Raw genomic sequence first — 16,051 nt, forward strand, 5'->3', positions numbered from 1 at the left:
TTGGCTGCGCGGAGCCACGCCCCCGTCGGCGGCGCGCACGTGGCGGGGGCGCGGGGTGTTAATTAGCGGGTAATTAAGCGGCGCTGAGAGCGGCGGTGCCCGCGGTACAGCCCGTCCCCGGACACTCCCTTTGCAGCTGTGCGGGAATGGGCTGTGTGTGGAAGCCCGCCGCGGCTTCCCCACCCTGCCCATGTCAGCTTTACAAGGGCCGTTGCACTGATTTTGTCTGGTTTTACCTCAAAATCAGGGCAGTGACTCACCACGTGGCCGCAGGGAGCCGGCATCCCCCCCCGGCGCGCTGTGGTGGCACGGTGACCCGTGTGCCGCTGTCCTGTGTGTCCTCAGGGACACGAACCTCCGCACCCCGCACAGCGACAGGCACCAAATCCCCCCTTTTTAGCCTTTTCCTGCGGGTTTTCCCAGTGACAACAACCAGCCGCTGGAATAATCTCCCCGGGGAAGTGATGGCTCCACGGTGGGCACTGTGAAGGTTCAGCTGGACAGGGTGCTGGGACATGCAGTCTAGGCCATGCTGTGCCTGGAAGGGTTGGACCAGATGGTCCTTGAGGTCCTTTCCGCCTGGAATTCCATGGTTCTGCCTTGTGCCAGCAGCACTTGGCCCTGCAAAGGCCGGCTCCTGCCCAGGTGTGTTTGCACAACCTGCTGCCTCTTGCAAAACCCTCCTTTGCATTTTGCAGCCTTGTCCTCTCTGCGCCTGCCCTCGCTGCCCTGCTCCCCTTCCCCTAAGCTCAACCACCAGCTCCAAACTGCCTTTGCCCAGCGCTGGTGCTGTGACAACATGGGCTGGATCTTGGAGCAGGGACGTGAAGCTGCTCAGTGCTGCAGGGGTTGGGTCTGTAGGGGTGTAAAAGACCTGGAGCCAGCACTTCTGTGCACCCTTCCCAGCGCAGTTTGGGCACAGGGTGCATGGAGATGGGGTGCAGAGATTCACCCAATGTCACCCATCCCCAGCTACCTCCAAGTCTTTTATACCCTACAGGCTCCCTGTGCTAAACCCCAGGTTTAGGCAGCTCCAGTTGGAAACAGTGGATTTTTAATCTCCTGATTTTAAAATAACCAAGTAAGAAGACACTGAGTGTCTTAATTACAGCGTTATCTTCATTACCCGTTAGCAGACCCAGCAAGGGTGAGGACATCACATTACAATGCCACCTTCACCACCTCACCCTGCGGTTGCAAAGCAAGGTCCTTCGGTCTTATCTTCTCCAGGACAAGCAGAAGAGCCCCAGCAGATGGGATGCAAAGTTTGGGGAGCAAACAGCAGTAGAAGGGGGTGCATGAAGCCCTTGACGTGGTGCTGGGGTGCACTTATGGAAGCAAGAATGGGTACAAAAGGTGGATGCTGACTTTTGGTTATGTTGCATGAGCTGGTGAGGGTCGGGCACAGCAGGAACCTCTCATGTGTCGGGATTCTGGTGGCTTTGCAAAGGAATAGTCCTAAAGAATTCCTCTTTCAGCTTGGCCCAGGATTGTTTCCATAGCAATAAACACACGCACACCCCGCTCCTTTGTCAGAGTCATTCGTTAGACTTATTTATCACACACCATGAAAATGAAATCACGGGGTAAAACACAAGAGGTTTGAAGTTAATGGAAGGGTTTTCCTGCTGCCGTTGCAGCAGGAGCACATCCACGCCGGGAAACTTCCATTGCAAAGGAGTTCAACATCCCGCTGATGCTCTCGCAGGCTCAGAGGTGGGGCAGGACACGTCTCTGCTTTTATGGGACAGGTTCCTGAAGCGCTGCGCAGGAGGTGGTGTTAAATGGGTAAAAATTAAGAGTTTCCTTTGTTAAAATGCAATAGTAAAAATCAGGTGCCCAGGTAACACTTGGAGGCCCCTTTCTGCCTGCTCCATGCTGGTGCGATGGCACCTGAGCCGTCCTGGCTTGCTTAGTGCTGTTAGAGTCTATCCAAAAGCAAATAGCACCCTCAAAGTGTACTGTAAAGAAATACATCAGGTGCTGTTCCAGCACAGGATAAGGGCTGTGAGCAGAGGCCTCATCTACCGTAATGCATTTAAATAGAGCTTAAAAGATGCAGTTCACATGCTAGCGTGAAACAATTTACATTGCAATTACTCTCTTGTTCCAGATTAGCTGCTGGGCCCTGTCTCATACACACTCCCCTTCCTTCAGCCCCAAACCCAGCTCAGTTATTCTCCTCTCAGCCTCCTGCGCCGGGCTCTAAGCTGATGATTCATGTTTTAATAGGTGGTTATTAGATGCCTCCTCTCCCCCCACTGCTGCTCTGTCTCTGGCAATAGGAGGAGGAAATGAATTCTTAAAACCTCAGGAACAAATAGTCCGTGTGTGGAGATCAATCCTGCTCCCGCTGACGTCAATGGAAACATTTCCATCGGCTGCAACGGCGGCAGGATTAGTCCCATCTATCGGATATTAGCTTGAGTTATAACCTCACAAACCCACGTGGAGCTGAAGGGGGGAAGTGGTATCTGTTAGAACAACTGGTGGGCATTAAGTGGCTGTCAAAGATGTTTCTCTTTAGGGGGGGAAACAACTATTGGGGCTGGTGGCTGTGAGCAGGGGGTGCCCGTGACGTGAGGAGCATCCGGCCCCGCTCAGCTCCTGCCTGCACAGGGACCCCCAGCTCTGCTCATGGGGCTGGAGCGAGTCACAGCTCCTTTATTAACCCCTCCACCTCATCCATCTCCCCTTGGGAAAGGAAGGGATGGAGCGGGGAAAAAGCACCTTGAACCCCACCATCCCCATCGTGCCCCATGGACCATCCACCCCGCTGCAAATAACCAGGGCCAAAGCTGGAATCATCCCCTCCAGCTGTGCCCAAGGAGGGGTCTAACATCTGGGCATCACCAGCAGAGATGAAGGTGTCATTGTCGCAGCCTGCTCCGTGCTCATCTGGAATACCGTGTGCAGTTTTAGTCCTGCTGTACAAAAAAGATGTGGAGGGGCCAGAGAGGATCCAGAGACGGGCCACAAAGATGGTCCAAGGTCTGGGATGTGTGTGAGGAATGGCTGAGAGAGCTGGGACTGTCCAGCCTGGAGAGGAGAAGGCTCAGGGGGACCTTATCCCCATGTTCCAGTATTAAAGGGGTGGCTACAAAGAAGATGGAGACTCCCTGTTTACAAGGGATCACATGGAAAAGACAAGGGGTGATGGACACAGATTACTCCTGGGCAGATTCCCATTGGACACAAGGGGAACATTTTTCCCAATGAGAACAACCAGCCACTGGAATAATCTCCCCAGGGAAGTGGTGACTGTGTTGGACACTGTTAAGGTTCAGCTGGACAGGGTGCTGGGCCATCCAGTCTAGGCCATGCTGTGCCTGGAAGGGTTGGACCAGATGGTCCTTGAGGTCCCTTCAACCTGGGATTCCAGGATTCCATGATCTGCTGCTGCCTTAATATGCAGGACCCCCCCATCCTCCTTGTTTCATGGTCCTACACCCCATGGCCCATCCCCTGTCCCTCTCACCCCAGCTCCTCCACCAGTTTGGGACCACTCGTGCTGGGAACAGTGGGAACAGGTCACATCCCCTCCCTGTACAGTATTTCCCACCCAAATTCCCAGCTCTGAAGCATCTCCCCCCTGTCCCACTGGGCAGAGGGAAGAAAAAGACCCAGAAATCACCGTTTCCCTAATTAGAAGCCACAAACTAATGAGATACCATCCAAGCAAAATATTAGGAGTCGCATAATAATTATATCAATGAAATCAACAACAATTTAACAGCAAAGGTTAATTACATTGAGTTAAAAACCTGATAGACAAAATGATGCTCCAACAGTTGGGCAGACTAATTGAAAGCTAATGTTGCTCCTAAATTGAATTTCAAATGAATTTTACATCCATAGTTCATTTTGCTAATTTCATTCCCTGTATCCTGTAATTTGTTGGCAGTGATTGATTACTTAAGTGAATAATATCTATGTACCAGGACCACTTAGTAATAGAATATGCCAAGTGTGATCATACTGTTAATAAATACACTTTCCTTAAGGTTTCCCTCTCTGGCTGGATTTCGGAGGAGCTGGGATGTGGTGCTGAAGGAACAAAGAGCTTTGGGCAGTTGTCACCTCCTATTATACTATCTTCTTTACAAGAACCTCCTTGTGCTGATCATCACCTCCCACATCCTCCTTTTCATTTATCCATGGATGAAATTCTATGGATAGATTGAGGGTTTGTGAGGGAATACCTGCAGGTGATATTCCATACAAGAGATCCCTTCAGCCAGCTCTCTCCAACCCAAACCCCAGCACCGAGCCCCAGCCCAGCATCCCGATGACATCCCAATACCCATCCCGATGTCCCGAGGCTCAACCACCATCAGATCCCCACCACTGGAGCCCCACCAACCGCTGCTGCCTCTCCTCAGTGTCTCTGAAGCATCCGTTGCTGCAAGATGAATGCAATTATATCTTAATAAAATTTTAATCCAGGGAATTATGCACTTTGCATCCAACCAACAATTAGCTGTTGCTATGCTACAGCCCGAGTGTAATCACAGTAATGAAGCCAGCCGAGGGAAGGCATTAATCAGGAGGCAGATCATTATCCAGCCTCACCCGCTGCCTCCCCAGCTCCTCCTGCAGAGCCTCCTGTTGCTTTAACATGAAAAACAACCCCAAAGCAAAGCAGATCCTGGAATTGAGGGAGCAGCCCTTCTCTGGGTACCATTTCCCACCCCAACCGTGGCTTGGTTTGGCCATGGAGCCCAAGCTGCCCGTGCCCCACTGCTCCAGCACCGAAACCCCACGAGCAGCAGCAATTCCTCCGCCCCAATTCCACATCCTTTAATCATTTATTCCTCAGATCCAAAGGAAACCTCTGACGAAGCGGAGATGTGGGGAATCGGCAGCGGATGGAAGGGGAAGGGCTTCATCAATTTTTCATCGCCGTGGCTGGGATGGGAGCAGCTCAGGATTCATCCTGTCAGCACTGACCTTGATGCTGCCTCCATCTCTCCTTGGAGGTGCCCACCAGCAATGGGAAACACGCTGGGATGGGAGCGGGAGCAGGCAGCTGAATGCCTCTGAGATGCGTCATGCTCCAGGGCATCAAACTACCTCCTACAATGTGCCAGGACATGGAATGCAAACCCCAGAACAGGATGAGCATCCAAATTCCTCCCCACAAATCATGTGCGTGACTGAAACAGGCAACTCCACATCTCTGTGTCCCCAAACACCAACACCTTCATCTAAAGAGAAAGTAAAAAGCAAAAGCCACCCGGCTCCCCAACCCCTTCCGAAGCATTCCAAAGCAAGGCTGCGTGCTTCTCATTAGGGTGGCATCCCCAATTCTTGGGGTTTTTGCATTATTTCCCCCCAAATTCCTCTGCTTTGGGCACGTTGGTGCCACAATGCTCACAAAGAGCTAAATTTGCCTCTTTTGTTGGTGTTTTTTGAGCTGCTGCAGCCTGGGAGTGCTTCGGCCCCTGCGATCCAGCAGGATGCAAATGATTATCAGCAGACACATCATGATTCATTCTGCTTATAATTGCTTCGGAACGTGGGGAGAGCTGTAATTAACTCTTCCTTATGATCGAGAGGAGCGTGTTCTCCTCGGCCACGTGATGCCACCACATACAGCCCCGGTTCTTCCCTAGCCTCTTTGGCAATGGGAGCGCACAGGAATGGGGTCAGTGCAGGAGCGCAGCATCCCCAAATCCCCATCACTCCATGTGCAGAGCGGGGCTTATTTCCCTGCAAATCCCAGGAGGCTGCGGCTGAACTGATTTTCCCTTGGACCTGACAAACAGGATCTTGCATCGTCCCCTGATTGAAACAACCCCTTTAATTACAGTGCATGGGATGCTCTTATGAGGATGCTGGTCCATGGGAGCCCTCGTCCATGCCCCAGAGGATCAGCCCATGGATTTGGGCTCACATCCAGGTTCTGTTTCTCTAGCAAAGCCCTGAGCAGATTTGGCTCCGCATGAGCCTTTGCTCTCCCTGCGGGTGGCTTTCCCATGGGATGACGGTCTCATCTACATTAACCTTTCCTGTTATTTTTAACACCAAATCATCAGCATATTGCACGGGTGGCCCATAAAAGACCCTATAAACCATCCTCATGTCACCATTTGATTTGAGCAGAGATGTGTTCCCACGGGTCGCATCAGCAACACACGGGGACATCCCTGTACTCAGATACCATCATTTTGGAGGTCACCGCATCCCACCAGCAGCCATCCCGAGGCGGATGGGCTGCGCTGGGCACATCCAAAATCATCTGTTTCCTGGTGTAAAAAGAAGCGAACCCACTGTTGGGCTGCAGAGCAGGGCTGGGACAGGGGGATGCCAATTATTTAGCTTGGCAGAAGGATGCTGGGTGCCCTTTGGAAAGGAGCAGCCGGAGCCGGGCTTGGGGCCAGCACGGCCCGACCCGGCCCTGGTTACCGGGGCTGCAGCGCCCTCCTGTGGGCATCCCACAGGGCTCCCCCGTCCCAGAGCCATGCGAGGTGAGGCAGGACCCTATTTCCCCATCCCGATGCCCTGCGAGGTGATGCAGGACTCTTGTGCCCTCCCATCCCAAAGCTCTGCAAAGTGATGCAGACCCCTTCCCTGTGCCCTAAAGCCCTGTAAGGTGCTTCAGGACCCCCCATCCCAAAGGGCTCTGGGATACTGGTTCTTTCCCCCTCAAAACCCCACAGGGATGCTCCAGGATCGCCATCTCCTCCACTCCAAATGGCTCCAGGACCCCGTCGCATCCACCCCAAAGCCCCGTGGCCCATCCCAGCCCCTTCCCCTCCCTGTCCCCTGCTCCCTGCGCATCCCACCCTCCCCAGCTCTGACCCAGCACCAGTGGGAGCCACCACCATGAAGAAGAAGGATGCGTCCATGGAGCCCATCACCCCGCATCCAGCCTGGCAGGGCAGGCTGCGACCAGGGCTGCTGCTAGAAATGCTCATTGAAGAAGGGGAAGCCGAAGCGCTCGCAGTGCACCCTGATGACTTTGGCAAGCGCTGGTGAGCCACAGAAGAAGACCTGGACCTTCCCTCTCTTCTCCTCTGCCACCTTCCCAAACACCTGAGGAACAGGCGAGAGGAGATGCTGGCACAGCCACCAGACCCCTGCCTGCTTTGGGAGCTGCTGCCCAGCACAACCCGGCCGCCCCATGGCGCTGTGATGCTTCCCCATGAGAGGAAGAGGTTTCGTGGGTCTGGATATCCCTGTGGTGCTTCCTCCTGCTCCAAAACAGGGCTCTCCTGTGGTGTCCCCCCAGAAGAGCGGGTTGTGGGGACACGGCTCCCTTCCCATGAGCATGATCGCAGCCACCCCTCACCTTGCTCCAGTCGGGGCGGCCGGGCTGGGTCCTGGTGCGCAGCCCCGTGATGGAGTCCCTCTGCTCCTTGGCCGCCAGCAGGTCCAGCGCCATCTGCAGCCCGATGCCCTTCATGTCGTGCTTGCCCAGAGCCGAGGTCATGTACATGTGCATCTCCAGAAACCGCCCTGCGTGTCCCAGCGGATGCTCACGCAGCGCAGCCCCACACCGTGACCACACGGGTCGGGGTGTCCCTGCCTCCCGCTCACCTCCCGGCTCCTGCTCAGCCTGCTCCAGTTCCAGCCTGGTCAGCAGGCTGACGAACCACTCAAAGTGCTTCTGGTCCCGGTTTATCCAGATGAAGTCAACCTGGAAGGACACAGCAGCTTCTGATTGGGAGCTGGCTGGCAGCACAGGGACTAAACCCAACCCACACCTGCTGGACCACAGGGATGCTCGTGGGGTCTGCACCCTCAGCAGCCTGCAGCCCTCCTGCATCCACCCCCAGGGTGCACCTTGGTCCCACATCCCCCTCCATCATCTCCTACCTTCCTGAGTGTCATCTCCTCGTCCTGCAGGTCCTCACACCACGAGTAGTGGCAGCTAGGGCAGCTCTGCTTTCGCCGGCGGTACCTGCACGGGCAGACACAGCTCTACCTGCATCCCTTGGACCCCACAGACCTTCAGTGGAGACCCTGAGTCCCTGTTCCTCACCAGCTCTGCTGCATGCCCGTGGCCAACCTCCTGCCAGTGGGTTCCCTGCAGCAGAAGTCCCCAGCCTTACACTGAGGGAGGACCCGGTTTTGGGTCTTGTGGCCATGTGTTATGAGCCCCAGGGCTAGAAGTGAGGAGGACCAACACGGTGTACATCACATCTTGTGCCTCCCAAAGCCACATCAGAGCTCCACCAGCGTGTCCAAAGCCTGAGCTGCTGCCCCAGCACCAACCTGTACATGATGCTCTGCAAAATGGAGGCGAAGGGGGTGATGCCGATGCCGGCGCCGATGAGGACAGCGTGCTCCGAGGTGAAGATCCTCCGGGTTGGGGTCCCATAGGGGCCATCGATGTAGCACTGGGAGACATGAGATACTCAGGGAGCAATCAGGCAGCCCATGGGTGCTAAAACAACTCTTGGGCTATGGGTAGGAGCAGGCTGATGGAGCCCAGCAGAATCTGGGGTCTCTTATGGGAGTGTTACGGGAGCAAAGGAAGAGGAGGACGGGGTGGGAATGAAGCATCCAGCAGTGCATGGTTTGGATCGGCCCCATTCAGGACCATCCATGCACAGGGGCACACATGTGGGTGCTCCCCAAGGATGCCGAGCACAGCCCTGCTCACCAGAGCCGGGGAAGGACCGAGCATCCCTCACCTTGATGCTGCAGAGCCGATGGGTCTCCCCCAGCCCGGTGGAGACCTGTGTGGTAAAGAGAGCAGTGACCACCTCTTCCTCATCCAAACCCCTCCATGACGCCTAATGCCAACCCTGCTTATTCCCAGGTTTGGGATTTGGGGTGGGTTTTTCCCAGCTGGGATGATCCAGGCTGCACACACGCTTCCAGCCGCATCCCTTGGTCAGACCCAGGGCACTGCTCCAGCCTCTGGTGGGACAACCCACCAACATCCAGCACCAGGAACCTGTCACCTCATGACATTATCTGGATCATAATCGATTTGAGTATTGATTTAAAAGTCAATTACCCAAATCACAAAAGCTGGGAAGGGAGAAATTGGTTTACAGCAGCCGGGATGGCCGGAGTGGTGGGAGCAGGCGTGGGGAACCACCGCTCACCAGGACACAGATAAGAGCATGAAGGTGACAGGGAGAGACACTCATTAAACCCAGTGCATGTAGATTCCTCATCTGCCAGGGCTGCTCCTCCAGCCCAGACACAATCAATATCCTGGGAAGTTTTCATGTCAGGGATAAGAGCTGCTAACAGGTGACAGTGGGAGATGTGCTCACCCCTGATGGCGGGTCCTGATCTCCCGGGGCAGCAGCACTGGTGGCTTTGTACGATGTCAGCTGAACGGCTCCATCCCCATCAGTGGCCAAGGACCCCCCCTCCGAGCCAGCTCTGCTGCAGAGACCTTCCTGGAAGCCAAAGGCAAAGGCATCACTGGCTGTGGTGCTCCATCCATCACGGTTGTATGGCTTCAGTGGAGCCAGGGGGATGCAAAGTCATAGAATGGTTTGTGTTGGAAGGGAGCTTAAAGCTCATCCAGCTCCAACCCCCTGCCACGGGCAGGGACACCTTCCACTAGACCAGGTTGCTCCAAGCCCCTGTGTCCAACCTGGCCTTGATCCTCTCTGGCTGCACAAGCACCTTGTAGGGGACGTGCACCATGAGAGGTACCCCCAGCAGCCAGCCTGGTGCTGCACGGGAGGCTGAACACTGGGGTGACCCTGTGAAGGGGCGCTCAGCAGAGGGTTGGCCAAAAGCTGAGCCCTGTTCACACCAACCTGTGCCCGGCACTGGGGTCTCCTCTCCCGCAGGCTCCTGCTGAGGGGTTTGGGCTCCGTGCTGAGCGATTCAGGCTGCTGGAAGTATTCATAGAGCTTGTTGGTCCACTGGCCCAAAGACCTGATGTGCAGCCACAGCGTGTCTGCGGGAGGAAGCGGAGCAGTGGGTCAGCATCCTGGCTACAGAACTGCCCTGCAGCCCCAGCACCATGGGCTGTGCTGCACAGTACTGCCCCAGGGGTGCAGCAGCAATCATAGAATGATGGAATGGCTTGGGTGGGAAGGGACCTTTAAGCTCATCCAGTTCCAGTTTCTGCCTAAGAGCTCATCTCAATCTCCCCTCTGGCAGGTTAAAGCCATTCCCCTTGTCCTGTCCCTACAGACCCTTGTCCAAAGCTCCTCTCCAGCTTTCCCGTAGGCTCCCTTTGGGTAGTGAAAGGCTGTGTGGCACCAGGCCAAATACCCACTGACATCCTCCACATTCAGTCCTCACACCGTGCTTGAAATAACCCGAGTACCTGCTTTCATACAGCACTTACACACAGACAGAGATGGAGGTAGGTGAGCTGAGGCATGCATGGACACACACCACCCTGCTGCATGGTACGGACACCTCAGAGGGTATCCAGCCACCCAGATGGGACTTGTGTGATGCAAAACATCATCCCAGTGGACGCTATAGGGTCAGTGATCACCTTGCTGCTCGGGCGCGCTGCTGATGGTGAAGGGGTGCCACTCGTAGGTGGCGATGGCCGGGACGTTCAGGTAGATGTAGTCACCTGGCTTGTAGTGGAAGAACTGCGGCCTCTCGATCACGAGGTGAGTGACCTGCAGGGAACAGAGACCGGAAAACCAGGAGCATCCAGGGGGCACGTCAGGCTGGTTGGTCTCCAGTGGGATGGTCCTTCTGCAGCCCATGACCACCCGGCTTTGTGCCTCCCATGTTGAACAGTGGCCGGCATGAGAAGGACAGATTTGACCTAAGAAAGGGGTTTGTTCTCCTATTCACTGCCCAGCTTTGCTATCAAATCAAAATCTCAGTTAGGGCTGACATCAAACAACAAAGTTTTAACAGAAACTAGGAGTCAAAGCAGTTTGCATTTTGTCTCCAGTCGTTCTGTGAGTTTAGACCTTTTTTTACTTGAAAAATAGGCAAAAACTCTAAATAACAAAAAATAGTGGCTTGAAAATGAAGAACCTGCTTCCACCTCTTGCTGCAAACATCCACCACCACAGCCCGAAGCCACCCAAAGCTGCATGTTTTCCATACAAGCTATTCATTGCAAGCCATCCCTCCAGCACGTGGCTGGGGGGAGCACCCAGCACGTGGGGGGACCATCACCCCCTCCCATGTGGACACTTGCAGAGTGCTTTGCTCCAAGCTATAAGATGCTTTGCAAATAGTAAAGGTGTTTGTGGGAGCTGCAGCACCTTTATTCCCACTCTCACACAAGGAGGGCGCTGGGAGGGAGGTTGGAGGGGATCAGAGACCCCGGGTGCAGACCTTGGATGGGAGCAGGTTGACCTCAACGATGCGCAGCCCCCTGGCCCGCCGCCAGGCCAAGCCAAGCGCCTTCTCCAGCACAAAGAGGCAGCCGGGAACCACGAACCACTTCCAGAAGTGGGGGCCGTGCAGGAGGAGGAGGATCCAGATGGAGATGTAGGAGAAGTGGGTCCAGTAGAAGACCTGCGGTGAGCATGAATTGAGAGCAATGAATGGATCCAAATGGTGCTTCCTGGTGAGGCTGTGCTGGGGCATCCCCATGGGCGAAGGCAGCCCAAATGGTGAAGAAAAGCTTGGAAACCCCAAAACTCCAAATCTGAGGAGTAGGTTGCTCAAAGAACTGGTAAATCATAGTGGTAAATGCCCCATCCCTGGCAGCGTTCAAGGCCAGGTTGGACACAGGGGCTTGCAGCAACCTGCTCTAGTGGAAGGTGTCCCTGTCCGTGGCAGGGATTGGAACTGGATGATCTTAAGGTCCTTTCCAATCTAAACCAGTCTGTGACTCTATGGGGGTGTCAAGGGAAGTACTGGAGGGTACCTCACTGGCTCATGACCCATGGACCAGCACCCAGATGGGCACCCACCAATGAGCACCCTCACCCCAATTCCCCCACTCCCCAGTATGCTCCATTTTGGGGGTATTCACAGACTTGTGGTGGGACCCACCTCGAAGTGGCCGCTCCGTCGGACGCAGGGGCTGGAGAAGGCGGCCATGGTGAGCAGCAGCGCCTGGAGCACCAGCCCGGTCTGCGAGGCCGTGCCCCACAGGCCCCCCGCGCCCGGCCGTGCCTGCAGCAGGTACTCGGCGAGGGCAGGGTGCCCGTCCTGCTGCGCCAGCCTGCCTGGCATGGGACATGGACATGGCATCTCAGGCAGTTCTTCCCTGTGAGGGTGCTGAGGCGCTGGCACAGGGTGCCCAGAGAAGCTGTGGCTGCCCCATCCCTGGCAGTGTTCAAGGCCAGGTTGGACACAGGGGCTTGGAGCAACCTGCTCTAGTGGAAGGTCTCCCTGCCCGTGGCCCTGCCGTGAGGTGGGGGGTCCGTGGGGCACCGACTCCACTCGGGAGCTGTGTGGGGATCGTGGGAGCCTGTCGCTGCTGGCCGGGATGCCACTAGATGGGGGTAACAGACAGTGCACAGACTGCACAGCACCGTGTGCCCTGGGGCTGCCGGCAGCCTTCCTGTGGCCTCGCACCCCGATACGGTGTGTGCACCCCCTCGTTAAGCCTTGCAGCCCCTTCCCTGAAATATCTGCACCCTAAGGACACGAGCATCCCTTCTATGAAGGACAGGAGCATCCCCCCACGGACACATGCATCCCCTGCATGGAGCATATGTATCTCTCCTGGTACACGAGAATCCATTCCCTGCAAGACCTGCATTTCTCCAGGACATGAGCGTCACCCAGGACATGAACATCCCTTCCCCGGGACATCTGCATCCCCTGGGACACGAGCATCCCCCACAGGGCTCAATCGAGGCCCCTGCATCTTTCCACCAGCACAATGTGTGTGATGTCCCTGCACTAAGGGGCTCTTTACACCTGAGCAGCAGGACTGGAAGGGGGACCCCCGCAGGGCTGATGGGGCACACTGGAGCGGGTCTCACCCGAGGTCAGCCCCTGCCCACCCCTGCCCGGGGGCTGCTACTCACTGAAGTTGGCGACGTGGGCGCCCGTGTGAGCGGCTGCCAGCGCCAGCACCACGTACCCCACGAGCTGGTGGAACGCGACGTGCTGGTCCAGAGGCAGCACCTTGGCCAGGGGGGTGGCTCGCAGCCACGTCAGGCACCTCCGCAGCATCAGCACCTCCAGGCAGGAGAGGGGCAGTCAGGGAAGGGAAAGGGACAACCAGGGATATGGGAGAGAGGCCATCGGGGATGGGAAAGGGACAGCCAGAGATGCTGGGGGGCATTGGAGATGGGAGAGGGGCCATAAGGGATGCTGGGGGCCCTTGGTCTCCAGAGCCAGCTCCCTGCTAACCTCCTGTGCAGAGCACCCAGAGGCAGAAATCAAGGACCCACCTGCAGGGTGCTGGGAGTTCCCTTGTCCGAAAGAGCTCACGACCTCCCTAACCTACTATTTATACATAACTATTTAGAGGAGACAGCCCGGTCCCACGCTGCAGAAGCCCACATGCTCCATTACTGCCCCCAAAGAGGGTCTGGGCTGTGAATCGCCCTGGTCACCATCACGCCGCGCCATGAGCTCAGCCCCCCGGCCCCGCACTCACTGCGAGCAGGGCGCAGTTGAAGTTGAGGCACTGGCCGCAGCCGCGGGCCAGCGCCAGGCTCCCGGCGTGGCGCGGCGCCGCCAGCGCGAAGAGCAGCAGGTTGAGGCCGGCGTAGCCGCACAGGCAGCGCAGGGCCCCGCCGTGGTTGTGCCAGAACGCGCGGCGCAGGCAGCGCGGCCGCGGGCGGCGCTCGGCCGGTGGCGGCGGCTTCAGCCAGGTCGCGGCACTGGGGTGGAAGCACCGGGCACTGCTTGCATGGGGAGGGGGGAGCCCTGCACCCAGCATGGCATCCATCCCCGCACCCAGCCCCACACCCAGCATCGCACCATCCCCGCACCCAGCATGGCATCCATCCCCGCACCCAGCATGGCATCCATCCCCGCACCCAGCATGGCATCCATCCCCGCACCCAGCCCCGCGCCCAGCATCGCATCATCTCCGCGCCCAGCCCCGCATCCATCCCTGCATCCAGCATCGCATCCATCCCCGCACCCAGCATCGCATCATCCCTGCATCCAGCCCCGCATGCATCCCTGCACCCAGCCCAACATCATCCTTGCACCAATCCTATCACCCATCCCTGTATCCCAGACCAGCTTGGCACCATCCCTATACCCAGTCCTGCACCCAGCTTGGCACCATAAGGTGCCTGAATTTCTCCCAGTGCTGGCCAAGCACCTCCCGGTCGGGGCACCCCGTTAGACCCTTAATGAGAGCATAAATCCCATCTTTTTTCCTCCATGCAGGAAGAAGAAGGTGCTCACAAGGGAAGCCGCAGCCCTGTGGGCCTGCCAGAGAGACCCAGCAGCACATGTACCTGATGGTCAGGTTCTCCATGACCTCTGGGAAAGCCTCCAGCTCCTCCCTGAGCTCCTCGAAGGTGATGGAGCCACTGTGGTCCTTGTCAGCGGCCTCGAAGAGGGCCAAGGTGAGGTCTGTGAGGCGCTCCTCGGGCAGGGCTATGGCGCTCTCCTGCAGGCACCAGCGCAGCACCACGCGCAGCTCGTCCGGGTCAATGGAGCCGCTGCCTGCATGGGGTGAGCAGGGACCACAGAACCCCGAAATACCTTCACCTTGTACCTTTAAACCAGGAATTCCCAGGTTGTTCCAAGCCCCTGTGTCCAACCTGGCCTTGAACACTGCCAGGGATGGGGCAGCCACAGCTTCTCTGGGCACCCTGTGCCAGCGCCTCAGCACCCTCACAGGGAAGAGCTTCTGCCTCAGAGCTCATCTCAATCTCCCCTCTGGCAGGTTAAAGCCATTCCCCTTGGCCTGTCCCTACAGGCCCTTGCCCAAAGCCCCTCTCCAGGTTTCCCGGAGCCCCTTTAGGCACTGGAGCTGCTCTAAGGTCTCCCCTTCAGGAGCCTTCTCTTCTCCAGGCTGCCCCAGCCCAGCTCTCTCAGCCTGGCTCCAGAGCAGAGCTGCTCCAGCCCTCGCAGCAGCTCCGGGGCCTCCTCTGGGCTCGCTCCCACAGCTCCACATCCCTCGCGTTATGAATTAGGCCCCAGAGCTCGTTTTGTGCCCAAGCAGGTCAGAGCAGGAAAAGCAGCTCAGGAAGAGCTTTGCTGTTATTTCCAGCTTTGCTCAACAATAAAATAACTCCCCCAAATTAACGTGGTTTTCACCATCTCACCATCCACATCGTAAACCTGGAAGAGGAATCTCAGCTTGTCCATCTCATTCCCATGCACGAGTAGGCTCAGGGCTTTCAGCAGCTCCTCCAAGCTGATGGTCCCGCTCCCATCCAAATCAAACAGCGCAAAGAACCGCTCAGCAAAGAAGGACTATGGGAAGAGGACAAACGCTCTCACAGGGTGATGGGATGTGCTTCACCAGCCCCATCCCGATGCTACAGGCAAAGCCGTTGCCACCAGCAATGAGAATTGCATGGCAAAAGCTGGAAGTCATGGGGACAACCCCAAAACAGGAGGGAGGGATGAAGGGGGTATTGGCACTGCAGCTGGAGGGGCTGCGCGGGGGACACAGGGATGGACAGGGCAGCAGGAAGGGAATATTTGGTGGGAATAGCCAAGCGTGTTAAAAGCAGACTATAAATATCCAATTGATTTTACATTGCGGATGGCTGATCCAGGTTTTCCACTCCTGCTCGCTGCAGAGTACCACAGAATCCCAGACTGGTTTGGGTTGGAAGGGATCTTAAAGCTCATCCAGTTCCAACCCCTGCCACGGGCAGGGACACCTTCCACTAGAGCAGGTTGCTCCAAGCCCCATCCAACCTTGAGCTCTGCCAGGGATGGGGCAGCCCCATCGGGAGCACTCACCTCCTTCACCTGCAGCGCGGTTTTGAACCCCTCCAGGTCGATCTCCTTGTCCTGCCCCGCGATGCTCCCGAACTGCTTCGTCACCCACCGCAGCCACGCAGCATCCTCACCCGCGCTCATGGTCAGGGCCCTGCGGGAGGGATGCGGTACAGGAGCAGCCCCTCACAGCTCCCTGGTCCTGCTCTGCCCTCACAGGAGCACCATCGCTGCAGGGCTGTGCAGCCGATGGCCAAGAGGGAGAAATAACCCCCCTCAAACTAGCTGCCTGTGCTGCAGGAGGAGCAGAGAGCTCATCCAACCT

At 56.8% G+C, this 16,051-nt stretch overlaps 1 protein-coding gene across 2 annotated transcripts; it reads right to left on the bottom strand.

Moving 5' to 3' along the window:
* Positions 1–6,865: 6,865 nt before the first annotated feature.
* Positions 6,866–15,873, bottom strand: NOX5 (NADPH oxidase 5). Of its 2 annotated transcripts, XM_030497591.1 has the most exons (16): positions 15,751–15,870; positions 15,102–15,252; positions 14,286–14,496; positions 13,469–13,694; positions 12,891–13,044; positions 11,905–12,080; positions 11,239–11,421; positions 10,430–10,562; positions 9,735–9,877; positions 9,237–9,365; positions 8,643–8,687; positions 8,221–8,345; positions 7,822–7,906; positions 7,543–7,642; positions 7,295–7,461; positions 6,866–7,038 (listed from the first exon to the last, which is right to left on the bottom strand). In XM_030497591.1, the coding sequence occupies exons 1-16, from the start codon at positions 15,868–15,870 to the stop codon at positions 6,907–6,909; spliced, it is 2,280 nt and encodes a 759-aa protein (XP_030353451.1). In that variant the 3' UTR covers positions 6,866–6,906. The 2 variants fall into 2 exon arrangements, with proteins under 2 accessions (XP_030353451.1, XP_030353452.1); XM_030497592.1 differs by lacking the exon at positions 9,237–9,365 and having other exon boundaries at positions 15,751–15,873.
* Between the last annotated feature and the right edge of the window lie 178 nt (positions 15,874–16,051).

This window comes from Strigops habroptila, chromosome 9 (genome assembly GCF_004027225.2).
Source record: "Strigops habroptila isolate Jane chromosome 9, bStrHab1.2.pri, whole genome shotgun sequence".
NCBI lineage: Eukaryota > Metazoa > Chordata > Aves > Psittaciformes > Psittacidae > Strigops > Strigops habroptila.